The sequence below is a fragment of the Ambystoma mexicanum genome, chromosome 12 (assembly GCF_040938575.1).
Source record: "Ambystoma mexicanum isolate Mex_15411 chromosome 12, UKY_AmexF1_1, whole genome shotgun sequence".
In the NCBI taxonomy this organism is placed as follows: domain Eukaryota; kingdom Metazoa; phylum Chordata; class Amphibia; order Caudata; family Ambystomatidae; genus Ambystoma; species Ambystoma mexicanum.
The window spans coordinates 1,234,340,109-1,234,360,415 of NC_090936.1; the positions used below are offsets into that span (position 1 = coordinate 1,234,340,109).

Sequence of the window (20,307 nt, forward strand, 5' to 3'; positions counted from 1 at the left end):
GTGTTGTGAAGTGCGTGCGGCTTGTTGTGCGAAAGATGGTTGTGTGTGTTTTTTTGAGTGAGATAAGTATGCAGAGTTTGAGCTTATATTGGTTAGTGGGTTACCTGACCTTTACCATGCTAACATTTACAGTTCTGTCCGAGTGCGGCATTTGTTGGCCCTCACATTTGTTGGCCCTCACATTCCCATCTAGACGCGGTACAGGCCAATGCCCAGGACACCATCCAGGTGTGGTCATGCCAACATTCACACTCCCATCCAGATGCGGCACAGGCTAGTGTCTAGAGACCCGTCCAGGTGTGGGCATGCTAACATTCACAACTGCATCCGAGCGCCACGCAGGCCGGTGTTCACAACTCTAGATGTGGTACATGTTAGCATTCATGTTTTTCTAGGTGCGGGCATGTTATCCTTCAATCGTTCCTATAGTAGCGATATAGTGCCAGCTCACTTGTGGTAAGAATAAAGTGGTAGAGCCCAGGTCACTTGTGGCACGGATGTAGTGGTTGTGCCCAGCTCACTGGTGGTAAGAATATAGTGCCCTTCTCACTGGTGGTAAGGATATTAGTGGTCAGATCACCTGTGGAAGGGGTACAGTGCCCAGCTCACTTATGGCAGGGATATAGTGGTAGTGGTCCGCTCACTTGTAGCAGGGATGTAGTGGCCAGCTCACTTGTGATAAGGCTATAGTGCCCATCTCACTTGTGGTAGGGATGTAGTGGCCAGCTCACTTGTGGTAGGTGTAGAATACCCTTCCTACTTGTGGCAGGGATAAAGTGGTAGACCCTTTCAGCTAAGCCAGTCAGTGCAATGGCAGGATCTTTGCTCGCCTCACTGCTTGAATCTCTTTGTTTGAGCGTATTCCATCCTGTTCTGTTTCTGTGCTTGGATACCTGCTACACTGACTGGATCTGTCCTTTTTATAAGCCTCTCCCCTTGACGAGTCATGTCTCGTGGCCTAATATGTATGGTAGTCTCTCTGACTCGGTTTGCTGCCCTCGGATAGTCTCAGCCTTGTCTCCAAGGTAGAGAGCCTCCAAGCTAGCTCTTTGGCAGCTTTCTGGGGATTTAAAGACCCGCGAGGCCGTCTTAAGAGCAGGTAGAAGTCCATCTCCCACTCAAGTACGTGTCAGCGCCTCACGTCTTCGTTGTTGTAGCGGCTCTCTCTGCCTCACCATCTCCAATCCTTGCACACTCCTAGGTATGCAGGCATGTTTCCACAAAGACCCATTCGGGGTCCCTTGGTGAAGACAGATGGCTGAAAGAAAAAGGGCTCTACTTAAAATGAAAAATGCTGTTGTCAAGTACTCACCAGCTGCACTGACTCCCACTTAAAGTACATATTATGTTCTAGGCAGCTGGCATCCTCTACAAACTCTCTGCCAGGCCTCGACACTCTCTACCAGGCCAGTGTAACACCAGAAGCCACAACATCACTGTTAAGATGGATTTCTGAACTCTGTCCTGGAGGGGCAGAGGTTCAGAAGGCCAGCCTAGTTTCTTGGAAAAGGGTAACCTCTGGACAAGCCAGACCAATCAAGGTAGCGTTCGCGGCGGTCAAGACTAGGTCTCAAGAGGGGTGAGGGTGACTGAAAGCCCGCAATGAGCACACAAAGCAAGGACGCTTACAAATTACTCCAAGCAGGTGTTATATTAAAAATATTAAAAATATAGACACATTTATTACAAGGCCTTTGTAATATTGACCATAGCAAAGAATCACGATAAAACTCAAGTAAACCAACACATCACAATCAAATACAATTACCGAAGGGTCTAAAGAGTTAGAAGCACGAAATATGCAGATCACCTAGATGGGGAGGAAAACAGGCAGTGCAAGTAATCGTTTAGACCCAGTTCGCCTTCAGAGGCCACCTAACTAGAAGGAAGTCCGAGCCCTATGAAGAGTGGAGCCTTGTGCTCAAAAGAACCTGCACACGCTGGTGCCGATGGGCCAAGGGGAGTCTCTTCAAGGAAGTCAGGCAGTTCAGAGCGGTGAACAAAGGAGGGCGAACAGATCTCTGCTACTCAAGCGCGGCCTCCACTTGCGGGCAGAAGTAGAGCGCGAGTGCGAAAAAAGGTGTGCTGTTTAACACAGCGAGGAAAAGCTACGGGCTACTGCAGGAGGGCGACCAGTTCCTAGCGTTGCTACTCACCGGTCCCCGATGCAGGCAGACCCAGGCTTCTCCGCGTCAGTTTCAGTGCTGGCAGGTTCAGATGCGAGCAGGGAACGTCTCGGCGTCGTGTAGATTCCGCAGCAGCTGAAGTTAGAGTTGAGGATGTCCCAACCGCAGTGAACCCGCACAGATTGTTACCACAGAAGGGCAACGGAGCGGCCGTGTGTATTTCAGCCCAAGGTACACTTCTCACTTCAGACCTGGGAATGCCAAGTGTACGAATCGTGTGAGAGTGTCACAGACTCGGAATACAACACAACCTGACGGCGTTTACAGAGCAAGACTCCTGGGTAAGCTGGTCAGTTCACTGGATGGCCCAGAGACGCTTCCGAAGGCTTACGTGCAGGAGATGATGAAGATGCTGAGAATAGTTGTTCCCACTATTCCAAAGGGTCGAAGTGCCAGTACAGGCCTTCTCGTTCGATCAGAGGCAGAATGGTTTCACAGAGCGACAGCAGTGCAGAGGAGCAGTCCTTCAGCGGGTCACCAGCGATTCCTCGGTTCAGCCTCTTGGTTGCAGGATACTTGGCTCCTATATCCGTCGTTCGTGAGAACTCAGGAGATCGACATGGTAGTGGTGTTTCCAGCCTCCTCTTATCCATAGTTCCCTTCGTGCCAAAACGGAGAGGACCCAATGGGAGATCTGCTCACAAAACACTCACACCATATGTGGACCTATCACTGACCACGGTGGTCCCAGGCATTCACGACATACTAGACTCTCTGGCACCCAGGATGTGTATTGGGACCAGACATCCCAGCCCACATCCTGGAGGCACACACAAGGCCTGTAGAAGCCCGCAAAAGCATCTGTGTTTCGCGGGAAAGTACATGCCCAAATAAGGAAGGCCCTGGGTCGGCTCGGGAAGGTGAAGGGGCAAGACGGTCAGCGGGCAGGACAAAGAGCCTCATGGTCTGGTCATTTTGGGAGCCTGGCCACCATTTTGGGCTAAGCGCGAGAAACGTTCTTAAACAGCCAAAAGGAGCTCAAAACGCAAAAACGATTGCTGCCACCAGTCCCGTCCGTGATTCACTTGCACCGTTCGTTAACAATCTAAAGAGTGTCTTGGGCCTGTAGAGTGACTAGAGACCCAAGAGAGCAGTAACTTAGCTTACAGTGTCCTCTTGTGTCATGTTGCGTGAAAGCTGCATCATGAAAAAAGAACTACGGAAAATGTTTCCCGGTACTGACTGTCTTAAGGGCATGTCAGTTTCCCCGTAAGAATGGAGCAAAAGCCCAGAGGAGTGCGGCGGAAGGCTACGCTTTTCTGGCAAAGTCTAGATCAGGGTGAAAACAACAGCAAAAAGTTTAGGGGTTGCCACATGGATTACCCACAATTAAGAAATCTTTCCTAACAATCACCATGCTGATAATCAAGAAATTACAGGAGTGGGGAAAAGCAGGAAACGGGCCATGTGTCCTCTCTCTGGACCATGTTTTCAGCGCAGATGAGGCTGACCCCCTCCATCCTACACCTAAAGGAAGGATTGCACCGACTCCACCCTCATTCTTCCCCTCCGGAAACCCCCCCCCAATCCCTGCCCTTGCTTCTAATCCACCAGGTGCGTCTCTTCTGTACGGTGCTCTGTTGCTTCCTAGCTAGGTTTTGGGCTTAATACATCCCAGTAATACATGCATATCAATGGAGAAGGGAATACTCTGGGATGTGGCCAGGACGTGCGCTTCATCACAGAAGCGTCTTCGGCTATGATCCGGCCTTCTGGAAGCATTATTCAATGACTCTAGTTCTAGAGTGGACATCTAGTCTATTTGGGTGATTTAATGTACACAACGGTTTTGTCATTTTTCAGGAAATGTATGATTTGCCAACCAGGGGGAGCAAAGGAGAGGGGTGTAAGAGTAAGGGAAAGTTATTCACTCTATGACTGAAGTACTTCTAGTTCCTCCACACACCTGCCACCTCCAGCGCCCATTGTCTTGATGCGGATAATGGAAGTGATGGGATTGGGGCGGGGAGCATTCATGAAGATCTATACGGGGTGCGCTTCCACGTACCACATGTGCCCCACTTTTTTTAATTTTCTTTTTTTATAAAATGTATGCTGCTGCTGCATATGCTGCGGTCGCATCCACTCCCACTAGTAATGAGGTACCAATACTTTGGGAGCTCTGGGTACAGTAGTCCGTACGAGTAGCATTCTTTTTCCATCACCTGCTTTCCAGTGGGCCATTCAGGAAAGTGAATTTTAAAGAGTTGAATGTGCACAGTTGAAATAGCACTTCGTCTCTCATTGTGCCTTCCTGCTGCGAAGATTAATTGGGTTGACAGATAAAAATGCTCATCTGAACCTTGCAGCTACAAAAATAAACCCATGCACCTACAAGGACGTGTATTTTCTATTTGTTGGCATACTTGAATAATAGTTGGAGCTATCTGTTTCCAATGTAAATGGAGAAGTTTGTCCCATAAGTGACTCTTACTAGTAAAGTCCCCTCTCCTGCCTGTTTTGAGTGGCTGCATTGCGCAGGTTGCTTGAATTAATCTGTTTCTGGAATGCATGGCATTGTTTGTGTGCAGAGCTCCGAGGGGAACACGATGAAGCAGTTCATGGATATCTTCTCGTTGCCAGAGATGACGCTTCTCTCATGTGCCAATGAACATTTTCTGAAGAACAACATTGACTACGAGCCTGTCCACCTCTACAAGGATGTCAAGGTAATTCAACAATCTTGCATTTTATTTATACATCCCTTGTGCATTTTGACTGATATTTAGACCAGCCCACTATTTCACAATGATCGAGTAATCTCTTAAACAAGCTTGAATGTAGAGAAAAGTAATGTATTGGGATCTAACTGAACACTTGTGAACCAGGACTTCATGTTCAACACTTTTATTTCACACTAGATTTGCTTGGGTGAACTCCTAGGAGTCTTAAGCAGTCTCATCTGAACTCAAGAGGCCGCTTCATGTAAGTCAGTGTGGTGGTAGAATACAAATGGGTGCCATGACCTACACTAGATGGGACCAAGCCCACGTCCCTACTCTGCTATTCACAGTGGCAGGGAAATAACCCCACTGCAGGTTTTGTGGGGAACAATCACGGGACATTGCACCCAGCAGGCTTCTTGAGATGCTTCGCAACTTCTCTCAGTTCTGGTCCTGTCCCTCAAGGGCCCTTGGTGGCCTTCGCAGGATCCAATTCAAAACATTTGCCTGCCTTGGAGAATACCTTACCAGCATGACCGGTAACCCCCATGGGGGTATTAACTGCTTGACTTGTGGCGATGGCCTAAAGGCAAGCGCCTTATCGCTCTCACTTGGATCCTAAACAGGTTCCTCACAAAAAAACGTTTACCGAGTAGAGGTGCATTCCAATCACCTAAGATTCTCTTAGTCTTCTCCTCTTGCACCCTTATACTCATTTCTCTGTACTATCCTTTCTGCCCATTCCTTCTACCTTCCTGCCATTCTTTCTTACTCCAGTTTTCTCTCCTTCACTCACTGTCCTTCTGTCCACTACTATTCTCCCTCACACTCTACTACTCTCCACTCTACTTCACCCCACTCTCCGCTCTACTTCTCTCCTTTCTCCCCTGTACTACTCTCCCCTCACTGCTCTACGTCTCTGCCCTCTACTTTTCTCCCATGTCTGTGCTACTGATCTATCCTCTCCCCTCCTAAACTCGACTGCTCTGCCCTCTCTGCTCGACTGCTCTCTGCGCGAGAGCAGTTGAGCAGAGAGGGGAGAGCATTCGAGCAGAGAGGATAGAGCAGTATTTATGCGTTTTATGCGCCACCCCAGAGAAGAACGCTGAAGCCACCCATAAATACGGCGAGCCTCAGAGAAGTTCCAAGGCCCGGGGCGCATAGTTCAGTTTTCGGCTCCTATAATTAAGTTGCAGGGAGACCGAGAGCCACAGGACTTTAACAGGGCTGGCTGTGGCTTACTACAAAAGGGCAAAAATGGCGCAATGTCCCTCTTATGAGAAGTCGAATTTGGGAAAACCTGTAACCCGCATTGCCAACAGCCATGAGGCTGCTTGAAAGAAGTGGAAGTGCAAGAAGGGACTAATTCTACATTACGAATCGTCCATTTGGGGAACCTTGTAACCTGCAACAACCAAGAGGTTGTCTAGAAAGAGTAAGAATGCAAAAGAGACAGCTCTCCTTTTATGAAGATGTCTAATTGGGGAGACCTGTGAGCCATATTACATCAAAGAAATCCACTGTAGAGAGCTTTCCTTCCTGCTAGGCGAGTGGACCATGAAAGAACAGTTGCCTGAACAACATATGTTTGTGGTAAAAGATGTTGAAGAGCTATTGAACAAGTATTGCATTACCAACGATATTGGTCGAGCTATACTGACAAAAGCATTTCAATGGTAGAATAATTGTGATTGTTTACTTGTGAAGTTTGAGAAAGACATTGGGCCTCATTACAAGTTCCGTGGTAACCGGCCGGTGGTACCGGAGGGTTGCTGCCGAACTCGTAACACTGTTCCTCCGCCTGATATCCCGGTGCCACCGGGACATTACAAGTCCCGGCGGCTGGGATATCAGGAGGTGGAAAGTGTAAGTCCACATTGCCGGACTCCACGGGAATGGGGACACGGAAGCACTGGCACCGTTGCTAATGGTGCTGGTGCTTCCGTGAAAGCCATGCCTGCAGGGGCCGGTGCCCCTGACAAGTAAGACCTGCTGGGAGCAATGGCTCCTGCAGGCAGTTGTAGTCTGGCGGTCCTGAAAGGGTGCTGGTACGTTGCTACTGGCACCCTTATTTCCGGACAGCCAGACTTAGAATGAGGCCCATTGTGTGGCAGAGGACTACTGTTTCTGGGTTATTGAACCAAGTGTTTGTTGAACAGACATTTCCTATATGAAGAGGAGAGAAACAAAGACTAGAAAAGATCTTTGTTAAACCAGAACTTGTTTAAAGACCTTTTCGATTGAATCTAGGGGAAGGTAACGTAATCCTGGTCACAAGGAGCACTTTCTACCATTGAGTTTAAAGTTTTTGCCATATTTCTGCTGAAGTAAAAATAGCCAAATGTTTCCTGTTTATTTCGTTGCATGTATTCGTGTGAGGGTCAGAAATTGTTTGACAATAGGTCATCATCTTTAGTTTTTAGTGTGCTAGGAAGGGACACTCCTGTTAGGATAGGGAAGGATAGGCACTTATTTCACCAACCTGTTTACTTTAACAAAATGGCAAACTTGGAGAAAACGATTCCTCTGTCTGTCTCGCATTTCTGACGCCTCACAACACATCGAGACAAAGGGCAAAGAAAAGTCCTTTTAGACATTATTTATTTTTTATAACATGCTTGATTTCTTTTTAATATTGCGTATTACACATTCAGTACTTATGTCAATCTAATAGATGTCTGTGTGTGATTTAATAGAGTACATATTTGTTGAATATACAATTGAAATGTCTTTTGTAGAGATGTGTGTGGACTAATTGTACCTTTTTTTGTTTCATCCTACTATCCCTACCCGAGTTAAGTCTGGTCGCTCTGTCCAGGTTACTTACCTTATGGGATGTTCGGCTTCCCTTTCTTGTAAATTGTATTAGCTTCCCCATTAAGGCCAGTGTGTGTAGCACCCTCAACAGTGGGTGGTGCAAAAACTGTCATAAGAATGGGAACACTCAATTTACTTTTTTCTGCATCGGTTTTTATCCAAGTGTATCACTTGAGGTAACATCCTGCACAGTTTAGTGCTTCAATACTAACTCACACTCCAGCCCTTCGCTTGACTGGGGTTCATGGTCCATTGGGTGTGGGCTCATTTATCCTCACCCCTGACTCAATCCTAACTTCTAGACTGTTTTCCTAACTCAAACAAACCAGCTATTACAAATGCTTAGACCAACCGTAACCCAAATGTATTATCACTCATATTGGCCTTGCCTCCTGTTACTCCACATCTTGGGTCTTGTACTCTCTGTGGTCTATAGGACAGTTTGTTCCAACTTGTCAAGCGGGAGAGGAATATTGCAAAGGTACAGTAACAATCTTTCTTCATGTGTCACCATATAGTTCAATACAAAAGATATTACGCCATCAAGCTCATGGTTAGAGTATAGTTCTCTTCCAAGTCTGGCAGATTTGAAGGATTTCTTTTTTAGGCCTTCTAATGAGCTGTTTCTGATCTCCCCCCTTCTTCAGAGTTAAACTCTGGAGTACATTGCTTCAAGGAAAACTGAAGGTATAGGCAGTGCCAGCTTCTTGCTTTCAAGGCCTGAACTCGGCCTATGCTGCAGTTGCCATTCCTCACAATAACGAAGACTCATCGCTTCAACGTTCATTGTATCAGCTTCCAGTCCTCATTGCTCCATTTTATATATGAGCTTCCCCGGTCTTTACTCAGGCCTTGCCAGCTTATCCAGTTCCCCTCGACCTGGGCACGAATCATGGAGCTCAATAGGAATGTTTGCTCACACAGGTCAAAACTTTCATGAAATCACCCACGTGAGACCTTTCATTAAGACTGCATCAGTGAAGTCATTGTGGTGTAACTTCCCCATGTTTTGCGCCCAATCCGTGCACACGTTCTTATGTTCATCACACCTGAAGGCTCTGAGACTTAGACATTTCCTGACCGACCAAGAGGGCAAATAAAAGTAGGCGGGTGCCGCAAAACAGTTTGTGTGTGTTTGGAATGTGGAGAAGGGCTTTTGTCCAAGGTGGTGCGGCAGAGCAGGATTGTCGGCAGTGTAGAGGAAGAGTGGAGCCAGAAGGAAAGGAGAAAAAAAAATAAGGTGAGTGCAGGAGGTGGAGTGATCTATGATATTTTATTTATATCGTGCTCATACACAGGTGTTTCAGAGCGCGACCAGCCAAAGGGAGGAGAACAGGGAAGAGAACAAAAACAACAATCTTATTAGGCCCAGTGACATTGAGAACGCGCAAGTGCATGGGGAAGGGAAAAGGAGGGAATGTGCATGGGATGGGGAGAAATTGGAAAGTGCAGAGCATAAGAGGACAAGATAAATAATAAGTAAATAAATAAATAAGGTGATCCAAAACAGTGGTAGTGCAGCCTGTGAAGGCCAAGTGCAAGGTTAGTCAGATAGGGAGTATCTAATCAGTGCAGACAAAGAGTGGAGGGCGGGGGGCTGTATGGGTACAGATACAGGCCCCAGTGCAAGGGGTGACCATGTGGCAATGCAGGAGGGTGGCAGGGTGAGCAGGTACTTGGGCCCGAAGGGCAGAGGGTGGCCAGGTGCAGCATTGCTGAGAGATAAAGCAGATCAGCAGGGGAGAAGAGGGGCAAAGGCAAAAACAGAGGCGAAGGGGAAGGTCTTAAGGAGCTTTCTGAAACGTAGATGGTTCTCCTCAAGTTTCAATGTGGCAGGTAGGCAGTTCCAGAGGGAGGCCCCCGCAGAAGACAAAGATCTACCACCAGCTCGTTTCTTTTTTTCTTTTTCTTTTTTTCTTTTTTTATTTGTTTATTTGGTTTTGGTTGCAAAAATTAATTTACACCATTACAAAAATAATCAACAAAATGTATATTTAATCAAAACATTCTTTGCATAAAAACACCTCATAAGACATATTAAAATCACTTATCCCAGAAAACAAAACAAAAAAACACAAAAGCGACAATCATCAGACATACATTTAGGTATTTTACAATATGAATCAAACATTCGGATTGAGCTCTTCCTAGTGGAAAATAACTCATTAGTCTACTAAGGTTTCTGATCTAGCTGAAGCGCACCTAACTGTACCAAAACTGTCACCGCATGGTGAGCAATTTAGCAAGGATATACTAGTCCACACAAAAAGGAAAAATAAAAACCAGATAGTCAAATGCCAAGTGTGTTCAAATTGGTGGTAAGTTGCTATTTGGATAGCAATGAGCCATCTAAAGCCTTCCCTCTAAACATAGCATTATTTAGTGTCGCAAGGTGCTCCTCCATCATCCTCACAAGTCTAACAGTTGCTAACATGATAGAGTTTGATTGACCCTACATGCATCTAGCCAAACTAGGTGGCATTCGAAGATGGAATACGAGACTTAAAAAGGTCCCAAACAACGTCGCCTTTGTTGGTCAAAATTGTTGCAATGCATAAACGGGTGTTCTGAAGTTTCAAGCTCACCAGGATTTCAACAGAACCGACAGCAATCCCACTGCCCCGAGTCCCTGTACCCAGACCAGTTCGTGATACGAGTACCCGTGTGGATAAGATCCAGGCAGAATCTCATATATATCCTTCGTGCACTTTTGTCAGGGAAGCATAATACATAGGGCAAATGAGGAGAAGCTGCATGCCTGAATGTTGTATAGTTGCTGAGTGAAGAATAACCTGAAATCGGGTCAGAATTGTGGGCCCTTGCATTCTTAAAGAATCTAGACTTAACTTTGCTCGATGAGACAATTAAATCCTGCTGAGACATGTTCAAAGATCTTAAAATGGCAAATATTTGTGATTTAAATTAAAAGCAGGAAGCAGGACACTCTTCTATAAGCATTGACTTAAAATCCTCATAAAGAGAATTTGGTGGGGGCGCAATCATTTTGCCAAATGAGTTTACCATACGCCAATCATATTTGTCTGCCAAGGGATATAAACCCAATTCATGTAAGATAATAGCATTAGGTAAGTATCCAGGTAGACCTAGAACCCTTTTCCAGAGTTTGCCTTGCATCAGATTTAATAAAGGCCCCATCTTCAACAAACATGCGTCCAAGGCGTAAAGTAAGATGGGCTCTACTTTCAAAGTGTAGTAGTGAAGCAGGGGCATGAGAGAATATCTGCAATACCTTACAAAAATGAATGGCATCTGGGCAGCCAGATGATTAAGCTTAGTATTCAACATTGTGCGCCACTTGCCGACAGCCATACTACTTGATATGTGGTAACCCAAATAGATTATCTCTTCTTTTCTCATAATCGGATGTAAGTTTACGACAAAATTGAACCTGGGCATTTTATCTTAGTTGTAAAGAGTATGATATGAGATTTGGCTGGATTGTCATATTATTCAATACATAGTCATGAAAGATATTTAATTTGTTTTGAAGCTCAAAGGGTACCTTATCAAATAGGAGGACCTCATCGGCGAATGCCAATCAGTGGAGACGCAGTTTGCCCAACGATACCGGGAAGGTGTTAGTTCCCTGCCAAATTTTCTCAATATCGGCCAGGTATAGGTTAAATAATACCGCGGCCAGATTGCAGCCCTGCTTCACACCGATTCGTGTAGGGTTGTTGTTGGATAACAGACCATCTGAGTTGTTACGGACCCTATATGAGGTATTTTGATGCAACGCGGCTATTATTGCCACCAGGTCAGCAGGGATGCCATAGGACAACATCTTCTGCCATAGGTGATTACATAAGACCTTGTCAAATGCAGCTGATAAATCCAACAATGCCATATAGATCGTACCATTTGACTTAGAGTGCGCTGCCGCAAGAAGGTGGTGAAGAATCAAAGCATTTAACTGCGTGCCCATTGCCCGGTGAAAGCTGACTTGCGCTTTTGAGAGAATACTAGAGGCACTGATATGGGCTTCCAAATCACACAAGACAAACCATGCAAAGTTTTTTGCCGCTATATTTATTAAGGTAATTGGCCTGAAGTTTACCGGGTCGCTTAAGGCGCCCTTTTTGTGGATTGGAATTACAATTGCCATCAGCCATGATTTGGGAATTTTGCCAGATTGGTATATTAACTGAAAGCGAGTAAGCAGGTTCCTAGCCCAAAAGTTGAGATCATCCTTAAAGACACAAGGTGGCAGCCCATCGGGCCCAGCCGCTTTTGAACATTTCAGCTGGGAGATTGCCCATATTATGTCTTTGATTTCCCAACGGCAGACACAGGGAAACTTAAACTGCAAGTTAACTAACTCTGTCTTACTATGAGTTGCCGGCAGATCATACTTTTGACGAAAAAACTGCTTCCATTCAACACCAGAGATGGCTGCCACCATACGTTAGTCTACCTTACCGATCAGATTTCTTAAGATAGTCCATATTTCCCTGGTTTTGGTTTTACATAGCAAGTCAATCATTTGTTGATTGGCTAAATTGTGAGCAGACTGACGGAGCATCTTCAACTGCTGCTTGAAACAAGCAACAATATAGTTTTTTTCTCTAGTATAATTTGGCAAGCTATTAGCCATGCGTCTTAACTTATGAAGGTCGCTATTTGTTTGAGTTTTGAGTTTGCAACCGTTGCCAGGTGGGGGTGAGGGGTGAGCAATCTGCCAATGGTTCTTAACCAGGGAACCCCTAGCTACAAGTGTCTACGAATCATCGTCAAGTTTATTTCATTGATTTTTTTCCACGTTACCCACGGACAAATATGCATCGTGGATAACTAGGAGGTCCCTATTCACCAAAAATACCAATTTCCTACAGATGGAGGGGTGCCATTTGACAGACAGTGTGCCTGTCACTTACCACCATGACGGCGGAAGCCGACGCTGCGTATGTTTCAATCCCCAAAAATAGACGGGAAAACAGCATGTCGTGGTCGTTCACTCCCAATTCCAAAACTGAAACGGGGTCGAGCAAACCAGAACACTCTTGATGCAAACAAATAATAAATAAGAGACGATGCTGTTCCACGCTGCCAAGAAGTTTTATTAGAGTGTGTCGCAAGTTGGATCGGATAGATACCCCATGCTTCAAAAAAGCTTGCCCATTGGGTTCCTCTTTGAAAAGCTTGTTGAACATATGATGAAGAGTGGAGGGAGTGCCGCGCAGTACCATTCAGTTCTAAGTACGAGTTCAGGTCACCTCCAATCACAATTTCATGATTAGGGCAAGTAACGGAGGCATGGCCTAAAATTCGATTTAGTTCTTCTAGGACCGAATCCAGAGACACTGCACTTGCATTCCAATAAATAGACAACAAGAGCAGTGACGGGACTTTGCAATGGTTAAGCGTCAATTCCACCAATATACATGACTCTGATTTGTCTAAAAGACATGGCACCACCTTCAAACCGTTCTTAAGAATAGCAATTCCACCAGATGGGCGTCCAGATTGAGCGCGTCGTGCCGGAACACTAAATCCTGTATATCCGTCTAGCACAATATTATCTAGCGCCATCGTTTCATGCAACAATAAAATGTCTGGTTTGTGGCCACTCCCGACCCGTCCATGCCATGCCCCGAGATTGCTTACACCACAACATTTCCAGGAGGCGACTGTAGTGCTGGCCAGTTATGATTCCAGGGAAGCAGATTTCATGGATATAGCCACTTTAATCAAGGGCTCTAACCGAGATAGGCCACGTAAAGCTTGCGTGAACAAGGCCAATTGTAAAGATAATTGGTTGGCATGAGACTCAAAAGGGGCCAGTACTGGACCTTCAGAACGTTTTAATAGAGGGGTTGGTACAAAGTCCAGACATGCCCAAGCACTCCATGTCAGCAAACGAGCATGGAACAAGACCAATGGAATCGAAGTCATCTGTGAAGTCCAAAATCATTTTCGTTATTATTTGCGATTAGATTCTACACAGTACTCTGTGGTTGTTGTGCGCCGCTAATTTTACCCAATCCAGGCCCTCTGACGATAGGTTTCTTAATGCAGGAATCTGAAAAAATGAATTCATCAGAAAGGACTTATTGATCCGAGTTGGGCCATTGATGTCCAGATTACTATCCCAACCGAGGATTAATTTCATTTCCTTTGGATTTTGCGAAAAGGACAATGTGTCAGCAAAGACCTCCCCAGAAGGTGGGGGTCGACGTGACACTTCCTCAGTATGGACAAACCGCAGGGAAACCAGAGATGCCTGCACATCCGCTGGACTAGGATCAATCACCTCCTGCTCTTCACTAGCCGAAGAGGCAGTTACCTGTGCCACTGGCTCAGCGACCTGGCCCCAGGGAACAATGCCGGGGGCAGGGACGCACTTGCCAGTTGCGGAGGGGTTGCCCCTTTCGTTTCTACAAACGCCCGGGTGAGCACTTTTTTAGATTCAATATTGGGAAAAAAGCATTCGAGTTGAGGTTGTGACTTTGCAGATGGTACCCTGGGGGGTAGTAAGGGAAGAGAGCTGTACGTTACCACTTTTCAGGGCTGCAATCTGTAGATATGTTTTGCTTTCCTCATTAAGATCACACAGATCCAGTACCAGATCATCCTGATTTGCACCTATTTTGGTACCTGATGTTGAACTGGCATCTGTTTGCACCTGAGAACGGGTGTCCAAGGTTGCTTTTTTACCACTTTCTTCTGCATGGCCTTCGTAAGATTTAGTCGTTTTTGTGCTCTGAGGAAGGACTTCCTCGCCTTGCGAGAGATAAAATGCCTACCTTCATGCGATACTTGACCCTCCTCTGGCTCTCAAGGCAACAAAGGAGCCACAACTTGGAGGGAGATCTGACCATCAATGATATCAGTCAATGCTGTTGGACTATCAGGTGAAACGTCAATCCCATTAGCAACCTCTGATCCTCCGCATTGGTAAACTGTTGAACCTAAGGTTTGGTGGTTCGCAGCCAACTTATAAAGAAGTTGTTCCACCTGTAAAAGACGGTCATGATGGAGTTTAGCTACTTCCATCAAATCGATGGCCTCAGAGTCACTGAGCTCCAAACCAACCCTCTTGTCTCCTTGCAATCCTTGCGAGTACGATATTTGTGGCAAATAGAGGGTGGTGTTCCCAATTTCCGTTTGGGAACCTTGCGATCGTGTGAAGCTGCTGTGCGGAGGAGGTTGCAAGGTGGAAGCAGCACTAGCCAGCATGTTTTCAAATTGAGCAAGATAGAAAGGTTTAGATTGTTCTTCTGCTAGAATAAAACCTTCCAATCTAGCCATCTTGTTTTTCATAAGAGCAAGGGAACCCTGTATTTCCCTTAATGAACAATGGGTTAGCTCATGGCCTTTGTCCAAACGATTAAGTATATGCGAGAATATCGGGAAATTGAAGGGATCATTTGGAAGAGTACCGGAGGACGAGTCCTCCGGAGTGGAAGATGACCGCACTTCACCCTTGGGGGCTGAGTGATCGACTTCATCATTCCCCAGGGAAAAGGCGTCCAATCCAAATGGAAGGAAGGTTCCTGATGGCTGTACATCATCAACCTGAAAGTTGACATATCCAGATGACGGGCCCTCTCCCAAGCCCCTCATTGGAGTGGCTGGAAGGTCCCTTCCATGGCCACAAAACTTTCTACAGCTTTTTTTCATCAGGAAGATGGAAATGAACTTGTACCCGAAAGGGAAACGACCTAGAGGCAGGTGAAGAGGGGGCCCAATGAAAGCCGCAGTCTTTTCCTAATTCGCTCATAATTGTGGGCGCCAGCATCGAAGTATCTGAAACATGGGGGAAACCTTCATGTTCGTGCATTGGAGTGCAATTTATGTCATGGACATGGGAAGCCTCACCACCCACCTCCCCATTATTTTCATTTGCTTCTTGGACGGCAAAGGTTGGCAATGTTAGGTCTGGTGGGGGGACAATCATAGGAACAACCTCGTGAGAAGGTGGCTCTTCCATTTTTGGACCCTCAAATGCCCCTTCATGATCTGGCCCAACCAACCGCTGATCAGACGAAATTGACATAGATAGTAAAGACTTTTTGTTAATAGGTAGTAAGGGTAGGGTGCTATTACGGGCTTCACGGATGCCTTCGGAGGAAAACTTGACTTACAGCTGCTTCGTAAGCCTTGGCTCATAGTCAACAACTGAAACCGCCTCTAATAAGTAGAGGCTAGTGAAGATATACACTTAATGTGTATAAAGTCAGAAAGAAAAGGGACCAAAAACAAGAGGACGACACAGCCTTCCACAGCAAACACTTGGAAACACTTAATCAAGGAGACCAGCTCCCCGTGTCTCTCAGCCGTGATTAAGAGCTACTATCACTGAATGAAGGGTCTAAAAGCGGGAAGAGCAAAATAAAACACATTTTCACAACTCAGTAGTGAAAATAGAAAGGCATTTGCAATACACCAAACAAGCATGTGAAATGAACAACACACTATCAGTAAAGGCTCATACCTTATGACCTGCTGTTAGTTGAATAGGAAATCATTGCCCACAATAGCTATCCCAGACAAACAGATCTCAAACATCTCAGAACGCTAACAGTTGGCTACTAACGCTTTTTGTACACCATGTATTTTAGGCACCAAACCCCCAGGCGTGGAGCACGCAGTCTCCTATGGGAAGGAAAGAACAAAGGAAAAAAGAAAAGTGCACAGTGGTCCCACTAGCCACAAGGCTTAAGCGCACACCACCTAGTGCTAGGACAGTGTACCATATATCTGACAATATTAGCAAAGCTTATACGATCATTCCATCTATAAGACAGCAACACTCAATGCAAAGGAGAAGGAATACCGGAAAATGAGGCGGAGTACACAATCCCTCCCCGCTGCCGGTTTCCTTATAGCAAGGCTCTACTTGCGTGGGCCTGCCCCAAATGGCCAGGCAGATTCAAGGGTTTCCACCCACAGAGGCTTTGACCGCCCAGGGGACGATGTCCAGGTGCCCAGCGACCCGCAAACAGTACTTGTCAGTACTTTGGGGTGCGCGGCGCAGGTGCGCCGAGATGTGAGAATATATGGCAGCTGGGAAGGCGTCCCACAGCAATGGGGGCGGAGCCTCCCTCGAGTGGGTAGACCTATTTCCGGCGTTCAGGGTCAGGCAGGCAAGGTGTCACAGGTTCAGACGTCCTCCAAGAGCAAAATAAGCAGTAACACTACACCAAAGCCGCTCCGGACCTCATAGGGCAGCACGGCTCGCAGTTCAAACGACGCTCTGGCAACAGATCCAACAGCCGGCTGAGGTCCTGAAGCAAACAGTACTTGTCTTTGAAAAACGACTGACCCTGAGGGAGTTGTAGGTAGAGGAGCGAAGGGCTCTAGAGGGGAGGTATTTACGGAGGGATAGTTGAAGGTAATTTGGACCCAGGCCCCAGAAAGCCTTGTGGACAATGCAAAGGATTTTAAATTTAGTGGAGAAAGGATGTGCAGAGATGGGAGACTGGAGAAAGAAGGCAAATTGGGGAGCACAGATGTGGGTAAGAAGAGGAAACCTCAGGGGCAGAGGAGGACAAGAGGAGAGCAGAGGTGGAAAGCAGGGAGGTTGAGGGTACAAGAATGCAGAAGAGAGAGAACAAGGGGAGGAGTGGTATGAAACAAAATGAAGGGACACTGAATGGGAAGTAAGAAGAAAAAAGGGATGGGAAGAAAGAGACAGTGAGGGGAGCAGAGAAGGAACTAGGAGCGGAGGTTCTGAGCGTAGTGTGGAAGGGGAAAGAACAATTAGCAGCTGACAGAAGGATTATCGTTCTTACTTTCTTTAATACCCTCTTGGCCTTTAGGAACGTTGTCTCCCGTCCATAGGTCAAGAATAACACCATTTGAACGATGCGCATTTGAAGGTTTTTATTGAAAATACTTTTTCATAGGATGTGTGTCTGTATGCATGTTTAAGTTGTTGAAGTTCAGCAATAATGTACTTAGAATTGCAAGGAAAGAGCAAGGATTTCTACAGAGAACAGATGTTTTCAGAGCAGTAGCAAGAAATCTCCAGGGGGGGGGGGCAGGAGAAGAATCCTAATCGGGAGCAAACAATCCCAGAGGCTGACGCAGAATGGAATATGATTCAGTAGCAAAGGCATCCTGTTTGGCAGCCCGCTTTATAGTCCTTGGACTTCAGCATAACCTGGAACTATTCTCTGCCTCCTCCTCCTTCCTCCTCTTCGCACCCTCTATGGTGCTTTCCGTCTCCCCTATCTTCTCTAACTGCTACGCTATCTTCTATCCTATCCCTCTCACTAAGTCAGGAAGGAAGAAGTTTGAGAGGGGCATCCTGGTCTCCAACCCAGGCTGCCCTATCGCTGATACCTACATCAGTGCTTCCTCCAGACAGACACTTACCGACATCCTCTTTGTCATTCCCTCTCCAGACCTATGGATCCCTCATATGATCTCGGTTCTCTCTCCTTTTTCCTCTTCTCCAATTAACAGTGGCACTCGTTGGGTGGTCTCTTGGCCTCTTTCCACTCCTCCAAGACCACCCTTAATGTCTATTTGAATGGCACCATCTTGGTCCAGGGTCCTCAGCCAAATCTCCTGCTTTTTTCGATAGGCTTCTCCCACATCTTATCAACGTCTTTCCTTCTCCTGCCACTTCTACCAGCTCCTCTCTGTCTCCTCTGCCATCGCCCTCTTCTGACACTTCTCTGGCACCATCCTTTTCCTCTCTGGCTACCCTGCCATCTCCTTCCACCTCCCCTGCCCACTCTCGGCCCCCTACTGCCTCTGCAGGGCTTATCTGAAGCTCTTACCCCTCCACGGACATCTTCCAAATGCGGAAACCTGCTTCACACAGCTACTCTCAATGCTCTCTCTGTTGTAAAACACTCCTCTGACATCTGCCACCTCCTTGAAGAACTTGACCTTGATGTCCTGGCTCTCACAGAGACGTGGTTCACGGCCAAATCTGTCACGAGTTTTGACACTCCCCTCCCTGAAGGCTACAAGATCCTCTCCAAACTCAAAACTAACCGGCCCGGAGGTGAAGTAGCTCTGATCTCTGGAGTGATCCCTGCTTCTGTCATTCCCATGCAGGCCTACTCTTCCTTTGAGTGCCTGGTCTGCAGTCTCTCTCTCTGACTGTGGCCACCATCTACAGGCCAGGTCGTCCTCTTCCTCTGAGTGGACTGGTCTCTCGTTGTCTCTCTTTGCCTCTACCTTGCAACTTCTCCTCGAAGACCTCAACATCCATCTGGATGCTTCTAATCTCTCCTCTGGGCTCTTCCGCAACCTTTGCAACACTCTCACCATTCTGCCCTCTGGTCGGACACACTGCCGGAAACAACCCTGGATGTGTGCATCTTATCAGTCACCCCCCCTGTCAAATCCTCTGACCACTCCTCTCTTGGACTGACCACTTTATGCTCTCCTCTCACCTGAAGCTCTCTGTCCCCCAGGCAAAGCCGACCTCGGCACTGCCACCTACTTTCTCGGTCATACGGCCCATGTAGTGTGTATCAGTGGAGGCCTTTGCCGCTACTTTCTCTTCTCCCCTTACACCTGTGGCTGACTCACACCCTGACACAGCTCTCTCTAACCTTCATCTCCAACATTCTGGATGCCCTTGCCCCTGTCATGAGAATCTGTCTGAAGCCTACCTTCAAGTGCAACTCTTGGTATGACTCTGATCTGGCCACCCTAAAACGCAAGTGTAGGGTGACTGAGAGGACGTGGAGGGCATCAGATGCAGCCTCTGACAAACTGACTTACCGTCTGCTCCAAAGGCAATACTGAAGAGATGTGCAAAGGAAGATGCCCTGAAGTAACAGGGTATAACTAGGGGCACACAAAGAACTATCTAGTTCAGTATTTTAATTAGACAAAGTATGCCATAAACAAACATTCAAAATAAATACTTTTCAATTGTTCAATACTTAATAATCAAGCATATGTGCCACTTCCAGGTAAATGTCGATCTGTTTTCAAGACTCTTTTAATTCCACCAAAAAAAAAAGACATATGTATACAGAATTCCTCAACTTTGGGAATGCTTACATGAACATTTCATTCAATTTCTCATAAAAAGTACCAAACATAAAAGTTTGTATTCATAAATAAACAAATAACATCATTTTCCAACACTTTTAAACATATATGTATGTATGTGGATCTCCAAGTCAACAGACAGGTAATGTTGTTCTATACCTATCTATCTAGCTACTATGCTTTTCGGGCCAATCCGGCCCTTCTTCAGGTAAAGGAATATCCAGAATAATTCATTCGTTAGGGTTTCCCAACCCCAAACTTTGAAAAAAACTTTTTTTGAAACAAACAATTTGTGTATGTCAATATTCATTCACAGTCATAAATAAATCAAAGAGATGCTGCTCTGTTCATCAGCCTTTACTGGGAGCGAGTATTTGGGCAAGATCTGCCACTTAGGTGTTCTTGAATGCAATTTCCTTCTTCACAAAAGGACCCTGTGAGAAGACATCACTGTGTTACTACCATTGATAGTGTTGCTTAGTACAGTCATCATTGGAGTTTGTGTGGGAACAGGCGCAAAAGTATGCATGGGTCCCACTCCAAACTCCTAGTTACTTAGATTCAAGTGTCATGTTCAACTATTCCAAAAGTACTCACTTATAGTATTCTTTTATCTGCTCCGAAATGAGTGATATCTGCAGAGTCCCTTGGACTGA

At 46.2% G+C, this 20,307-nt stretch overlaps 1 protein-coding gene across 3 annotated transcripts in view; it reads left to right on the forward strand.

Annotated features, from left to right (window-relative positions):
* Positions 1-20,307, forward strand: part of NT5DC3 (5'-nucleotidase domain containing 3) — a 1,183,405-nt gene that overhangs the window by 430,976 nt on the left and 732,122 nt on the right. For all 3 annotated transcript variants that reach the window (XM_069629921.1, XM_069629920.1, XM_069629922.1), the window contains exon 6: positions 4,718-4,855. In XM_069629921.1, the coding sequence (XP_069486022.1) occupies positions 4,718-4,855 (138 nt within the window). The remainder of the gene's footprint in view (positions 1-4,717; positions 4,856-20,307) is intronic.